At 40.9% G+C, this 15,505-nt stretch overlaps 1 protein-coding gene across 2 annotated transcripts in view; it reads left to right on the top strand.

Annotated features, from left to right (window-relative positions):
- The window catches only part of Mtr (5-methyltetrahydrofolate-homocysteine methyltransferase), an 85,353-nt gene that overhangs the window by 15,350 nt on the left and 54,498 nt on the right, over positions 1 to 15,505 (top strand). For both annotated transcript variants that reach the window (XM_042278219.2, XM_006980164.4), the window contains exons 5-11: positions 1,532 to 1,624; positions 3,350 to 3,456; positions 8,026 to 8,088; positions 8,529 to 8,623; positions 10,931 to 11,031; positions 12,765 to 12,826; positions 14,103 to 14,170. In XM_042278219.2, coding sequence (XP_042134153.1) covers positions 1,532 to 1,624; positions 3,350 to 3,456; positions 8,026 to 8,088; positions 8,529 to 8,623; positions 10,931 to 11,031; positions 12,765 to 12,826; positions 14,103 to 14,170 — 589 coding nt within the window. The remainder of the gene's footprint in view (positions 1 to 1,531; positions 1,625 to 3,349; positions 3,457 to 8,025; positions 8,089 to 8,528; positions 8,624 to 10,930; positions 11,032 to 12,764; positions 12,827 to 14,102; positions 14,171 to 15,505) is intronic.

Genomic DNA, 15,505 nt, shown 5'->3' with positions numbered 1-15,505 from the left:
TACTAATGTAGAAGGCCAAAGCAGTTTACAAGGAAATCTGTTTCTGAGAGATAACATTTAAGTTCATGGACTTGCAGAGCCCATTACCCCAACAGAGAGGTGGTCATGGGCTATTGAACCAGTTCAAACAGGGAAAGATAAGGACATTTTCCTTACAACTATCTATGCTATTATTCAGCACTGGGGAAGATGAAGAACATTTAGGCCTGAAACCTTTTCACAGGCTGCAAAATAATTTCTCTTTTCTCTTTTTGTTTGTTTTGAGGCAGACTTGGAGTCCAAGGCAGGTCTCAACCAGTGTTGCAGAGGAGGACCTTGAACTCTTGATCCTCCTGCCTCTACCTCCCTAATGCTAGAATTACAGATGGGTGGTGTCTTACCCAGGCATTATTAGCTAGTTGGCAGGCTTCCTCTGTGTAATTGTAAAGCACAGCCCAGGTTATGTTACTAAAATCACCAAGTAATGAGTTATAGGACTCCTGGCTTTACGTTCTGATATGCCTATGAGCACAACTTCCCAGGCTGCTATAGAAACAAGTTCACTTCTGGCCTAGAGGCAAGATTTAAAAAAAAAAAAAAAAAAGATTTATTTATCTTTATTTTGTATGCATTGGTGCTTTGCCTGCATGTATTTCTGTGTGAGCATGCCAAGTCACCTATAACTACAGCTACAGACAGTTGAGAGCTGCCATGTGGGTGCTGGAAATTGAACATGGGTCCTCTGGAAGAACAGCCAGTGCTCTTAACCACTGAACCATCTCTCCAGCCCCTGAGGCAGGATTTTTTTTTTTAAAGAGCTGACTAGAGCAATATTCATTCTGCTTCATTCTAGAATTTCAGGCTTTATAATTGTTAATTCTGATTTAATATTTACTCTAGTGAAAGGTCTGCAGTGTAATACTACAAAGCATTTCGCATTATGTTCTAATGTGAATCACCTTGTTAAATCCAAGACTTTGAATTTTTCTCAAGAATAGGGAGAAAGTATGCCAACACACAACTGTAATAGAAATACTTGGATTTGCTGTTTGAGAGCTGTTTTGAATTGTTAACGGCAATGATGTTTATATTCCTTTTATTGTGTGATTTTCCTAGTCATGAACAAATATGTTAAGAGAATCTGTCTGTCAACTCAGTGACATAAAAATTAAATAGACTTTTATTAGTTCAATAGAAGTTTTGTTTCAAATGAATTTTGAAAAAATTAGGCTTTTAGAACTTTTTAGGTTTCTGAGCTATAGAGGATTATATAGCCTTATAGGAAAAGTCTCCCTCACCTCCCTTTTTCTTTACTGGGGGAGGTAAACCAGGATGAGTGCCTCGTGTGCTAGACAAGCACTCTGCCACTAAGCCCCAGTCCCAGACCTTTTTATTTTATTTTGGGATGGAGTTAGGTAGCCCAGGTCAGCCTCAAACTCACGGACTTGCTTCTGACTCCTGAGAACTGAGATTATTGATCCTAAAGTCTATGGATTCATACTAAAACGTTTGAGTGACTGGTGATTTCACACTTTTTTTTCTTTTCCCAAAGGAATCAAGAGGTTTGTGGCTGGCGCTCTGGGTCCAACTAATAAGACACTTTCTGTCTCCCCATCGGTGGAAAGGCCAGATTACAGGAACATCAGTGAGTATTCATTGCATACAATCACAGACCTTGGGGAAGTGCTTCAGTAATCTACAAATCTACAAAGTGAGACCTCAGAAATGGGACTGTACCTGTGTCAGGGGCTTACAGTGGACCTGTGTCAGGGGCTGAAATACTCTAATGTTAGCGGCTGTCCTTGTTGGAGCTTGCTCTCAGCTGTTCATGGTCATATGTCAGTGCTTCCTATAAAACTAGCTGAACCAATACTTACAAGGAAGACATCAGCAAATTGGGTATCTGCTCTTGGTCTACTATAAAATAACTGCTGTGTTGTTTTTCCCTGTCTACCCTTTACTTTTTGAATTTCTTTTTTTTTAATCTTTTTTTAAGACAGGATCTGACACAATAGTTCCGACTAGGCGGCCTAGCATTCTTTCTAGCCCATGCTGTTCTCAGATTTGTGGCAGTCTTTTCGTCTCAGCCTCCTGAGCGAGGGGATCACAGGTGTGAGCCACCATGCCCAGTTTATATCACCTTTCAATTCCCGAAAGCAGTCTAAAATATCTAAACATACTAGCTTTATAGGTACAAATTAGCATATATAAACTTGTTTTGTTAAGATTTGACAAAAAATTGAGAGTGTAGGTCAATCTGTGAGCATTAATACTGTAGGAAAGATTTAAAATCCTAGAGCTAATTATACCGCTGTGGTAATGGATTTTTGTGTAGGCAACAAGTTCAGGTGAGTACAGCTTATGGGATTTCGTTTACTGAATAGTGCACACTGTGCTGCCGTGCATCTTTACTAAGAGTGGCACTTCCCAAGCTGGTGTGGTCCATGTTCCCTGGATGTGACAGTGGGAGCCTGTTCCCAAACGGTATGAAGTCAGGGGTAACTACCTAGCTAGCACAGCAGGGGTCTCTGATAAATAGCTAGGCAGTTTTTTCTTTTTGGTTGGGAGAGAGAGTGAGAAGACAGATGACTTCTCACTGGAAATAGACGACACAGGACATTTCTTACAAAATTGACCTAGTAGTTAGTGAACTCTGTCGGTTCCGTCAAAATTGTCTTCTGGAGAGGTGGCTTCTTATAAACTGAGAGGGGGAAATACATGGGATCATAACATTTATTAGAGATTTAACCTGTGATGTATCCAGATCTCATTTATTGTATTTTTTTTAGTGTGTGTGTGTGTGTGTGTGTGCATGTGTGCATATGTGTGTGTGTGTGTGTGTGTGTGTGTGTGTGTGTGTGTGTGTGTGTATGCCTGTAAAATTCAGATGAGGTGGTGAGTCACCTGGAACTGGAGTTATAGGCAGTTGAAGCTGCTTGTGTGGGTGCTGGGTTCTCTCTGGTCCTCCGGAAGAGTGGCAGGTACTCTTAACGGCTGAGCCATCTCTCCAGCCCCTAAATCTCGTTTCTTAGATTTGTCTCTCAATGGGTTAAGGTGATCTATGGGAAGAGTGATTGATGTGTTTATTTTAAAGATGTTGAGAATAAAGTACACAGTCCAACAAACTAATGCACCTTCCCACTCCTAGCTTATATGTGAGAAGTGGAGGGCACATGGCAGTGGTGTAGGAACAACTTTGTTTGTTGATTATTTCCTACCACTGTGTGTGGTTTTTACACAGTGTTGCTCTTAAACAATTGCATTGTAAACCATCAATGATTCACAGGTGCCAGATTTGAGCTTGGCACACCATGGTGTCATTCAGAAGGTGTGGGTTTCTGATGTGCTGGCTGTGATTTGTTTTCTGCAGCATTTGATGAACTTGTTGAAGCATATGAGGAACAGGCCAAAGGACTGCTGGATGGTGGCGTTGATATCTTACTCATTGAAACTATTTTTGATACAGCCAATGCCAAAGTAAGTGAGGGGAAGAATGGCGTGGGATGATGGAGGGCTGTGAAGAATTCTGTACAGTTAGAAGATAATAGTAGCTGCTGCTGAAGTTAAACAAGTTCCTGTGTTTGCTCCATTTTTGTCTGTCTCTGACGGCCTCTTTCATGAGTGTGCCACACCTGAGTCTAGAAACAGTATTTCCTTTTCAGTAATTTATGCCCTCTGCTCTTTTTTTCTATTGTATGTTTAAAAATGATGTGTGTGTGTGTGTGGGTCTATGCACATCAGTACAGATGCCCACGGGGTCTAGAAGCATCTGATTCCACCTGTAGCTAGAGTTACCAGTGGTTTTGAGCTGCCTGATACGGTTGCTGGGAATCAAACTTGGGTCCTCTGGAAGAGCAGTGTGTGTTCCTAACCACGGAACTAGCAGATACACACCTGAAAAGAATCACAGTATTGTTTTTATTGGAAACATGGGCAGCTAAACAAGAATATAAAGCACTAGGGTAGGTTTTTTTTTTTTTAATTTGGTGGAAAAGATTAAAGAGTTACTGAATTTTTAAGTTTTAAAATATGTGGCCTGTATTGCTTATGCAGTTTCATGTGGAAGTGTATATGTGTACACATGCATTTATGTGTATATACGTATGCATGTGTAAGGGGGCGTGTGGAAGATGGAGGATAAACTTGGTGTCATCCTCAGGAGTCCTTAAATTTAAAGGATGCCATCCACTTCATTTAAGGTGGTTTCTCATTGTTGTGGATCTCTCCAATTAGACTGGCTAACCAGCAAGCTCCAGGGACCTTCTGTTTCTACCTCCCCAGAACTGGGATTACAAGTGTGTATCACCAGCTTTTAAAGTGGGTTACAGGGATTGGACTCAGGTCCTCATGCTTGTAAGGAAAGTGTTTCATCAACCGATTATCTTTGATATTTATAAATTTATAACACTTTATTTTGTATACATGTGTATGTGTGTGGGTATGTGAGTGCCATAGTGCATCAGTGTTTATGTCGGTGGATACTTGGGGAGTCAGTTCTTTGTTTCCACCATGTGGTCCCTTGATCAAACTTAGCTATCAGGCTTGGCAGTGGGCACCTTTACCCACTGAATCATCTTGCAGGCTCTATACATTCTTTTTTATAATAGAAATTTTTCCAATGATATATTAGGGATTTATTTTGAAGTATGAAGTAGGGAGAACATTTGTGTAAGATTATCTCCTTTTCCTAATAACATCTGTTAAACACTTTATTTTTCATTAATTTTTTTCATTTTATGTTTATGTGTTTTTGCTTGCATGTATATTTATATATCATGTATATGCTTAATGCCCACAGAGGCAAGCGAGAGCTTGGGATTCCCTGGAACTGGGGTTACAGAGGGTTGTGAACTGTCACATGGGTGTTGGGCATTAAACCTGGGTCCTCTGTAAGAGCAACCTGTGCACTTAACTGTTGAGCCATTTCTCCATCCCTACATACTTTATTATTTCTCAGTGACATGAACGATGCATAAGACAATGATAGACCCCAGACCCAGGGTACTACCTTCTCGAGTGGGTGCCCCAAGAACCCAGACTCCGGTCCAGTTGATGCAAACAGCAGGAGGTTTATTGAAGTGGCTGTACAGTCGGGCTCCCCTTGTCCTGAGGGCAAGAGTCGCATCTTACTGCAGCCACATAGGTACTTTTAAAGGAAAAACCCACAAAAGCCACAAGATTACAATTCCCATACAATTTTGTTTTGATTGATTTGTGTCTAGAGGCTAATTTCACAAGATCATGGCCTGATCACAGGGTGGGTACAGTCACGTCTGCATGCACATTCTTCCCGAAACCTCAAGGGGGGTATCAGGGTAGGAGTGAGAGTTACACAAAGATTACAGTGGTCTTTCCTGGAACACTTGCAATTATCTCAGTCACAGTTGAGCACATCTCTTAATAGAAATCTCTTTATATTGTTACATTGTGGCAAGGGTGGCCGAGTCAGTTTGCCCTTGGACTAGCTTTTTTAGTTCCTCATTCTCCTGGGGCTTGGGGGGTGTAAGCCTGAAGGGTTAGGGTCTTTCAACAACCTGTCTTGGTTAGTTTTTTGTCAAATTGATACAAGTCAGGGTCATTTGGGAATAGGGAGCTTCAACTGAGAAAATGCTTCCATCAGATTGGCCTGTAAGGAAGTTTGTGGTTGATATGGGAGGGCCAAATTCACTGTGGGTGGTGCCTCTCCTTGGCTGATGGTCCTAGGTTGTATAAGGAGACTGAGTAAGGCATGGGGAGCAAACCAGTAAGCAGTATTCCTCCATGGTTTCTGCTCAGTTCCTGTCTCCAAGTTCCTGCCTTGGCTTCTCCTTTGATGGACTGTAACCCATAAGACAGATATAAACCCTTTCATCCCTAAGTTGCTTTTGGTCATGGTATTTTATCACAGCAATGGAACTAAGACACCCTAAATTCTATAGTCCTTTCCAGAAGTCTGTTCATGTGGCATTACTATATTGTTTGCTACAGCTTTAGAATAGTTTGAATGACTGGTAGTTCTTTTACCTAGAACTTTTCTGGCTATTCTGATGTTTTTGTTTTCTATAAGATTTTAAGAGTAAAAAAATCTTACATAGCCAGGGGGTGGTGGCTCATAACTGGGCGGTGGTGGTGTACTCCTTTAATCCCAGCATCAAGGAGGCAGAGGCAGGTGGATCTCTGAGTTTGAGGCCAGCCTAGTCTGTAAAGAGAGTTCCAGGACAGCCAAGGCTGTTACACAGAAAAACTCCTGAAAAAAACAAACAATAACAACAACAAAACCCCAAAACTATAAGATTTTAAGGGTATAAAATTTTTCACAGCCAGGCAGAGGTGATGCACACCTTTAGTCCCAGAACTCAGGAGGCAGGGTCAGGCAGATCTCTGAATTCAGGCTAGTCTGGTTTGGGGTGGCGAGAGCTACATACCAAAACCCTGTCTTGAAAAACAACAAAACAAACCAAAAAAACCAAAACAACAAGAACAACAACAACAACAAAAAAAAAAACAACCCAAAAACAAAAAAGATTTTAAGGATCATTTTTTTTTTTTCTAAAATAGGAATTCCAGTTTGTTGTTTTTATCACAGAGTCTTGCTATGTAGCCCAGGCTGACCTAGAACTGGTCTCCTAGGCTGGCCTCAAACTTGAGGTCCTTCTACCTCAGCCTTTCAAGTATTGCCATTACATGTGTGCATGACCACACCAGCATTCAGTGTTGTTGACTTAAGAACTTTCCATGAAAAACAAAACAACCCATCACTGGAAAAACTCATCTAAATGACAAGTTACATTCCAATTTCAGAGGTGTTCATCTTCACATCAGTGACTAATGGTAAAAGGGAGAAGAAGTAGAAGAGTACTGCTTGGGACTTAAGCGTGGACTGTTAACAGAGGGAAGCAGTTTTACAACCCAGGCTCCTGAGGATTTTTCTAGGGATGCACATCTTTGGTTCTTTACCTACCTTTGATGTATGGGAAGGGCTGACAAATAGGCAGGGCATTTTGTTGTATTTACTTTTGTTTTGATTGAGGGAGGAAAGAAAGAAAAGTTAGCTCTTCTGCTCTACTTCAGAGGAAATAATTAGCTTGTTAGGTGAATTCAGATTATTTTATTTTATTTTATTTTTATGGTTCTGGGGTTGAACCCAGGACTTGAGCACCATGCTAGGCAGGGCTCCACTTCTGAGCCATTCCCTTACCTGAGCACTGGTTAGTGTGTCAGAGTTACACTTGAGATCCCTCACCTGAGCATTGGTTAGTGTGTCAGGGTTACACTTGAGATCCCTCACCTGAGCACTGGTTAGTGTGTCAGAGTTACACTTGAGATCCCTCACCTGAGCACTGGTTAGTGTGTCCAGAGTTACACTTGAGATCCCTCACCTGAGCACTGGTTAGTGTGTCAGAGTTACACTTGAGATCCCTCACCTGAGCATTGGTTAGTGTGTCAGAGTTACACTTGAGATCCCTCACCTGAGCACTGGTTAGTGTGTCAGAGTTACACTTGAGATCCCTCACCTGAGCACTGGTTAGTGTGTCAGAGTTACACTTGAGATCCCTCACCTGAGCACTGGTTAGTGTGTCAGGGTTACACTTGAGATCCCTCACCTGAGCATTGGTTAGTGTGTCAGAGTTACATTTGAGATCCCTCACCTGAGCACTGGTTAGTGTGTCAGGGTTACACTTGAGATCTCTCACCTGAGCATTGGTTAGTGTGTCCAGAGTTACACTTGAGATCCCTCACCTGAGCATTGGTTAGTGTGTCCAGAGTTACACTTGGGATCCCTCACCTGAGCATTGGTTAGTGTGTCAGAGTTACACTTGGGATCCCTCACCTGAGCATTGGTTAGTGTGTCCAGGGTTACACTTGAGATCCCTCACCTGAGCATTGGTTAGTGTGTCCAGAGTTACACTTGAGAGGGTGTCATGCATTTAGGGAAGATTTCCTTTCCTCAGCTTTGTGTGTATTCCACCTGAAGAGGTCTTAGGAAAGGGGTATGCTGATCAGGCAGTTAGATTGACCTTGGACCTTTCTCAGAAATAAGGGTATTCTTTTTTTTTTCCTTGACAGGCGGCCTTGTTTGCACTCCAGAAACTCTTTGAAGAGAATTATGCTCCTCCCCGGCCTATCTTTGTAAGTTCTTAAATATGTGCATGAAAATCCTCTCCCTCTATGAAAATTCCTTTACAGTTAGGGTTTTGTTGTAGGTTTTCTCCCTCCCTGGGATGATAGAATATCTTTCAGAAACTACCCCTCTGTTCACCTTCCTCCCATCAATAGCCTCTTACCTCTGGAAAGATAAGGAAAATGAACCTAGAAGTGATTGATGGAAGACAGGCTGTTCAGAAGAGACGAAAGGCTTAAAGACTTGGTCTCCTTAGAGCTCACAGAGGGATGGACGTGGGCGTGTGATGTCTAAGGCTGTCATTCTTCCCCAGTCACTTGGCATATATCCATTCTGCCAGTGCTCTCCCTCATGAAAGAATGAAAAACTTTCACTTGTTTGTTTCTGTCTTTGTGACTGTATTCTTGACCAGAGTCTATATTGTTGATCTGTTACATTGTTAATTCAGATTTCTGGGACCATTGTTGATAAAAGTGGACGGACTCTTTCTGGCCAGACAGGAGAGGCATTTGTCATCAGCGTGTCTCATTCAGACCCTTTGTGGTGAGTGGCTCTTTCTTTTGGGGCACTTGTACTGGGGGCTGCACAGTGTGGCCCCAGAGAGGCATTGCTTCTGTTTTCCACTGTGCCATTTCCATGATGCACTAGATTTCCTCCAGTCTTTCAGACTTTACTCTAAGGGCTTCAAGGCTACTGTAATAAACAGGCCACGTGATATCAGGAGAGTTCTCATACCTTCTGGGCGGTCAAGTGTTTGCCTCCGAGTCTGCTTATGCTTTAAGACTGCTTGGCTCGGCAGTGCTTTAGGCCAGTGCAGTCAGTTTACACTTTCAGAACAGTGATTGCAAGTGTTAAGGCAATGTCCCTCCCTATTTGTGGGACAAGCGGAGGCATTCCAGAGTAAAATAAAGTAGGAATGTTAAAGGTCAGGTTTTTATCTCTTAAGAATGGAGGGTATATAGAAGTTAGCAATCATGTGAAAAGAGTTAACATATGAGAAACTATTGTTTAATGATTGACTGTTAACACAGACTCTTTGTTAACAAAAAACAGTAGAATCCTGTGTTACTATTAATTCATCATTTATTGAAATCTGGCTATGTACTCTGGAATACTGGCCAAATGAAATAGTCCACATTAAGAAGAAACCCTTCACTAAATAAGAATGTAAACCATGGCTCACCAGGTAAAGGTGCTTGCTGCTAAGCTTGGTGACCTGATTTGATCACCAGGACTCACATGGTAGGAGAAAATCCACTTGTGCAAGTTGTCCTCTGACTTCCAGATGTGCGTGCCTCCCTTGTATTCCCTCACCCCAAATACAAATGGTAAGACGGATGGAGCTGTATAGAAACAGTGAAGGAAATGGCTGTATGTAGTGGTGAGTCCTTGTAAGATTCAGAGATGGCTCTTTAGACATGGTAACATCTGAACTGTGTTGGAAGACTTGAGCCAGAGTTTGCTAAGCAGAGAGACAGAATACATGGGTGTGCCAGAGGGACTTAATGTCATTATGAGAGCTGAATAGTTGATAAGAAATATCCATATGTGATGTTTCATTTGGGCTTTATTAGAACCCCAAGAACTGAGTGGGCATTACTTGCTGTTATCTCTAGGTACTTGTGGTTGAAGACTGCTTGGCTGGGTAATAACAGTGGAAAAGACAAATTAGCATTGGAACTAAGTTTGGAAAACATTCAAACATCCTTACTAGAGATAGCACAATGATTTACAGCATTAATTTTTATATATTGAATCCAGGTGACAGTAGTATTGATTACTTGATTACTTTTTTGTTGCTATGATAAAACACTACAACCAAGACAACTTATAAAAGAAAGCACTTAATTTAGGGCTTGCAGTTTCAGAGGGTTAGAGTTCATGACCATCATGGTAGGGAGAATGGCAGCAGGCAGGCATGGCCCTGGAGCAGTAGCTGAGAGTTCCCATCTTGAGACACTAGGCAGGGAATGATGAAAGTCTTAAGAAACCTTGAAGTCTGCCCCCAGTGACACTCCTTTTCCAACAAGGCCAGACCTCCTACACTTTCCCAGTTTTACCAACTGAAGCATGTGAGCCTCTGGGGGCCATTCTCATTATAACACCACAGTGACCTACCATGAAAGCCACCGAACGTACTAGTAAAATGGCTAAACTAAAAAGGTCTGTTCAGGTGTAAGTTAACCATGCATTGGACCTTGCAGTCCCCTTTTTAAGTGTTTGTTTTTGAGTCAGCGTCTCCTGAAGCTCCAACTGGGCTCAGACTTGCTGTGGCACTGAGGAGACCTCCTGCCCCTGCCTCCTGAGTGCTGGGATTACAGACATCTGCCATTATGCCTGGACTTGGACTTAGCAGTCTTTTTTTTTTTTTTTTTTTTCTGAGACAGGGTTTCTCTGTAGCTTTGGAGCCTGTCCTGGACTAGCTCTGTAGACCAGGATGGCCTCAAACTCACAGAGACCCACCTGCCTCTGCCTCCCAAGTGCTTAGCAGTCTTAAGGGAGATGTGAGGATCGGTTGAAAATCAGTGATCAGAGAATCATACTTGCTTTAGACAGGTACAGGCTTATTTAAACAACAACAACAAAAACATGGAAAGCAGAGTTTTCTATAGTCACTCCCTGCCCACACTTGCTCCAGGTTTCCCTGTTAACAACTTGCTTTGGTGTGGTATGGTATTAATACATTATTAACTGAATACTAGTGTACATTAGAGCTCACTTTTGTACATTCTATGGATCTTCCCAAATATGCAGTGACATGTATCTGCCATATTTATCTATTATAACTTGTATGAATAAATATTTTGAATGAAAGATGATGTTTCTGATACCTGCTTACTGTTTTTCCAGCATTGGATTAAATTGTGCTCTGGGTGCCGCTGAAATGAGGCCTTTCATTGAAACAATTGGGAAGTGTACAACAGCCTATGTCCTCTGTTACCCAAATGCAGGTGTGTTTGGGGCGGGGGGTTGCACATGAACAATGGGATATATTTAAGTCATGATAAATGGGGTAATGTCTTGATTTGGAGAATTGGTGTTGTAGGGTGTGTGTGTGTGTGTGAGTGTGTGTGTGTGTGTGTGTGTGTGTGTGTGGTGTGAACATATAGGAGAAGAGGGAAGGAGGGAGGCTCAAGTGTGTGTATTTGTTTGAGATTCAACATGATTTTGCAGAGAGAGAGAGAGAGAGAGAGAGAGAGAAAGAGAGAGAGAGAGAGAGAGAGAGAGAGAGAGAGAAGGGAATTTGGCTTTATGCTAGTGCTTCTCCTTAAAGAACAGTTTTGCTCAGTTAGGGCATAACTTCTGGGAATTGGTCTAGTTATGTCACTAATCAGAATTTTGCCATAGGAATATAGCCAGAGAGATGCCAAAATAAGAGGGATCCCCTCCCCAATTCGTTTATCAGCAGAACAACATTTTTGATAGTAGTAGGTGTTGTTATGTTCTAAAAGCTAAGATCTAGTTGATGGCACATAAAAATTTCAATGATATTTGTAGATCTCAAACTATCTAGTAAATGTTGATAATTTGGTCTAGGCTGGCCAGATTTCCCACGGGATGTTTTGAGTACTATTCAGCTACGTAGGGCTAAAAGTAATTTTCTGTATTTTTTTATCTGAATGTATACATTAAAAATTTTAAAATAATTTTGTTAGTATGTATGCATATGATCTATATATGTGAGTGCAGTTGCATGTGTTGTGGCATGCATCTGGAGGTCAGAGGATAACTTTTGGGAATTGGTTCTCTCCTTCCACTGTGGGTTTTGAGACTTGAACCCAGGATGTCAGGCTTGTGCAACAAATGCTTTTATTTGCTGAGGCATTTCACCAGCCTCAAATATATACATTGAAAAATGTATAAAAAAGGGTCTGAAGAGATGCTTCAGTGGTTGAGAGCACTTGTTCTTGCCAAAGACCCGGATTTAATACCCAGCATCTACATGTTGACTCACAACCATCCATAACTCCAGTTCTAGGGGATCTGACGCCCTCTTCTGAACCCCCTGGGCACCAGGCACTCAGGTGGTGCGTAGGCATAAATTTGAGCAAAACACATATACCCATAAGTAAATCTTATAAAATGCAGACTATATTTTATTTTTCTTTAATAATTAGGGGCAAGGCATGAATCCAACAGGAAACTAGATAATCAGAGGGTAAAAAATAAGGTTATACTAAAGAGAGATAAACATTTACTTTAGAAACAAAAATGTCACAAGCCCTAGGTTAAAGATATACATGGGAAATAGTTCAGATACTATGAAACCTTTTATGCTGTCTGAAATATAGTAGAAGCATTTACTTTAAAGAAGGCTGGTTTTTCTTGTTTTTTGTTGCATTGCATATCAGATGGTCATTAGTTCGAAGGCTGTGGGAGTGTGTACAGGGTGTCTTCTGCACAAGCAGTTTTGTAAGAATGAGTTTATCTTGTAGTAAGGGGCTTGGAGGTGGAGATTGGAGCACTGTTCCAAATGGGAGTGAACTCTCTGTTTAATATGAACAAGAAAATGAATGTTCTCCAGATTTTATTGTTGTGATGCTATCTGTTATATCAGTACTATATTATTATTCACTTTGTAAGTAATTAAATTTTGAGTGTCAATACAGAATTGTATAAGTTTTAAAGTACTTAAGTATTTGTTTAGATACTTTCGAATAATGATTGAAATGTCCTTTCTCAGGTCTTCCCAATACTTTTGGTGACTATGATGAAACACCATCCATGATGGCCAATCACCTAAAGGTCAGGGATCCATTCATTTCAGTTCTGAAGAGACAGATACAATGTTCTTTTCATTAATTACTTAATTAACTTTGAGGTCCAGTCTGCCTTGCCTAAGCTGCTCTTAAACTGGCCGTCCTTCTGCCTCAGCCTCCTGAATAGTTGGGTTTATAGAGGCATGTGTCACCATGCGTGATGGAAGGTGGTATTTAGATTTAACGTAATTTTCCCTCAAAATCTAGTATATAAGTAAGAAAATAAAGTTTAGGTACTCTGAGTTAAAGTAGTGGAAGCATAAAGCAGAGCTTAGCTGTCTGCTTACTTATTGATTGGCAGTGGTATCTGTTGGAAAATTCCCAGCGAGGTCCTCTCCAGAGTAAATGAGTCATGGCTCTCTACAATGTCCCCTTTGCAAAACTATCAAATAATGACTTCCCCTTTCATTCGCTTCAAACTGCTGGGTGGGTGGACTAGATGTCCACTTGGCTCCATGTTGCTATCTGCAAATCCTTCCTCTCTTGAATGTACTTGCCGTCTTTGAATCATGAGGCTGAATTACCACTGCTGTTGCTCAGTGCACTCATCTAATGATGCCTGTTCCCCTTCAGTTTTTGAATGTTCAGCTCCTGGCTCACTGATGCTCCTAGACTGTTTCTGAGTCAGTTCTTAGATTCCAGTATCCATTCTTTGTTTCCATTGAGATAGTCCCTGTTTTTGAGCTGATGATTCTACTGCATCAGTCTCCTGAGGACCGAGATTATAATTTCAATTATCTTAAGTAGATAGTCTTGGTGCTCTGCTTTCTCAGCCCCTTTATTTCATCTCACTTTTCACTCACTAGCCTCGGCTTGTTCCAGACCCTGCTGATCATCATGGCACCTTACCCATGTGTTTGATGAAACACTTGAAACATGGCTATGTGACAAAGGACCTTCATTTTTTATTTAAAAAATTTTTAAATTAAATTGAAAAACTGACACTCATATGTTATTTGAAAATGTATTGTCCATTTCATATTCATTCTTGTCATTGGGTAAAAAAAACTGTTTCATTTAATCAGATAGGCAAATAAAATGTCTACTGTGTTTCAGACAGCATAAAAGTTTTCATAGTATCTGAACCATGTCCCATGTGTCTTTTACTTAAGGCTTGTGACATTTTCCAATCTAAAGTAAATATGTTTATCTTTCTTTAGTATAATCTTAGTTATTCAGGAAATATAGAGTGTAAATGCTCTTTTGCTGAGTTTGTTTTGGTAAATTTAGAATTCAGATGAATTCACTTTCTCTAAGTACAGGACTTTGCCATGGATGGCTTGGTGAATATAGTCGGTGGCTGCTGTGGTTCGACACCCGATCATATCAGGTAATGGCTACCTCCTTTTTCTTGCTTTAGAAGGACAGCTAAGTGTTCTTTGGTGAAGCACATAGCTCCGTTAGAGTCTCTCCTCCAGAGAAAAAGCAGTCAGGTGACTAGCATCTGGAGGTCTAGGGGAATATCCTTTTTTGTGCTGTGTAGTCATTACTTACTCATGCTTTCCAGGGCCAGCGTGAAGGAAGGAGTGAAAAATGACAGTGCTGTTATAGACACGTTTATCCTTATAATTTGTGGTTCTCAGAAAGATTGGCATTCAGAGGATGTCATTTAGGACTCTGCCATCTTTCCTAGAGTGAACAGTGATTGTGTTTTCAGCCAGCCCTTACTGTTCCATGTATGTGCACATAATATATTTTTTTAGCTAAGTTACCCAATACTTTTTTATTTTTTTTAAAACTGCTTTTCTTGACTTCTCTGATAGAATTTTTGGCTGGAACTTTCTATGTAGACCAGGCTGGCCTGGAACTCACAGGGGTCTGCCTACCTGTCTTTGCCTTCTGAGTGCTGGGCTTAAAGATGTGTACCTACACATCTGGCCTCTATGATAGACTTTTTTTTTTCAAAATTTTTTTGAGACAGGGTTTGTTTGTGTAGCTTTGGAGCCTGTCCTGGAACTCACTTTATAGATCAGGCTGTCCTCGATCTCAGAGATCCACCTACCTCTGCCTCCGGAGTGCTGGAATTAAAAGCACTCACCACCACTGCCTGGTGACTTTTTTAAAAAAATTTATTTATTTTTATTTTATGTACATTGGTGTTTTGCCATGGGTGTCAGGTCCCTTGGAACTGGAAGGAATTACAGACAGTTGTGAGCTGCCATGTGGGTGCTGAGAATTGAACCCAGGTCCTCTGGAAGAGCAGTCAGTGCTCTTAACCATTGAGCCATCTCTCCAGCCACAATGATAGACTCATTTAATAACTATAAAGTTACTATATACTTGCTTTTTTGGTGCTGTTAATTGAACAGGGTTTTGTATATACTCATCATCTATTCTAGCACACTATACCTACATCCCTATTTTTAATACATCTTTTATGTTAAATCTTCATCAGTAGTTGAAGTATTGTATCTTTGGATCACAGATTGACTCTTCATTTTTTAGTTCACTTCCTCTTTAATGGAGAAGTTGTTTTAGCTTGTGTATTTGTAGGTTGATGTACTTACCTATATAACTTCTGCTTTTACTTAGTCACCCACATACTAATTTGGAGACAGTAGAGTGAGCAGTGCCTACAGGTCCTGATAAATAAATAGAGAAAGCTAGATTTTTGTGGTTTATCAAACACATGATTCATTGAAGTTGACAATGTTGAAGAGACTAG

The sequence above is a fragment of the Peromyscus maniculatus genome, chromosome 5 (assembly GCF_049852395.1).
Source record: "Peromyscus maniculatus bairdii isolate BWxNUB_F1_BW_parent chromosome 5, HU_Pman_BW_mat_3.1, whole genome shotgun sequence".
Taxonomy (NCBI): Eukaryota; Metazoa; Chordata; class Mammalia; order Rodentia; family Cricetidae; genus Peromyscus; species Peromyscus maniculatus.
The sequence above is the reverse complement of the archived record's forward strand: the minus strand, read 5'-3'. Positions and strand labels throughout refer to the sequence as shown.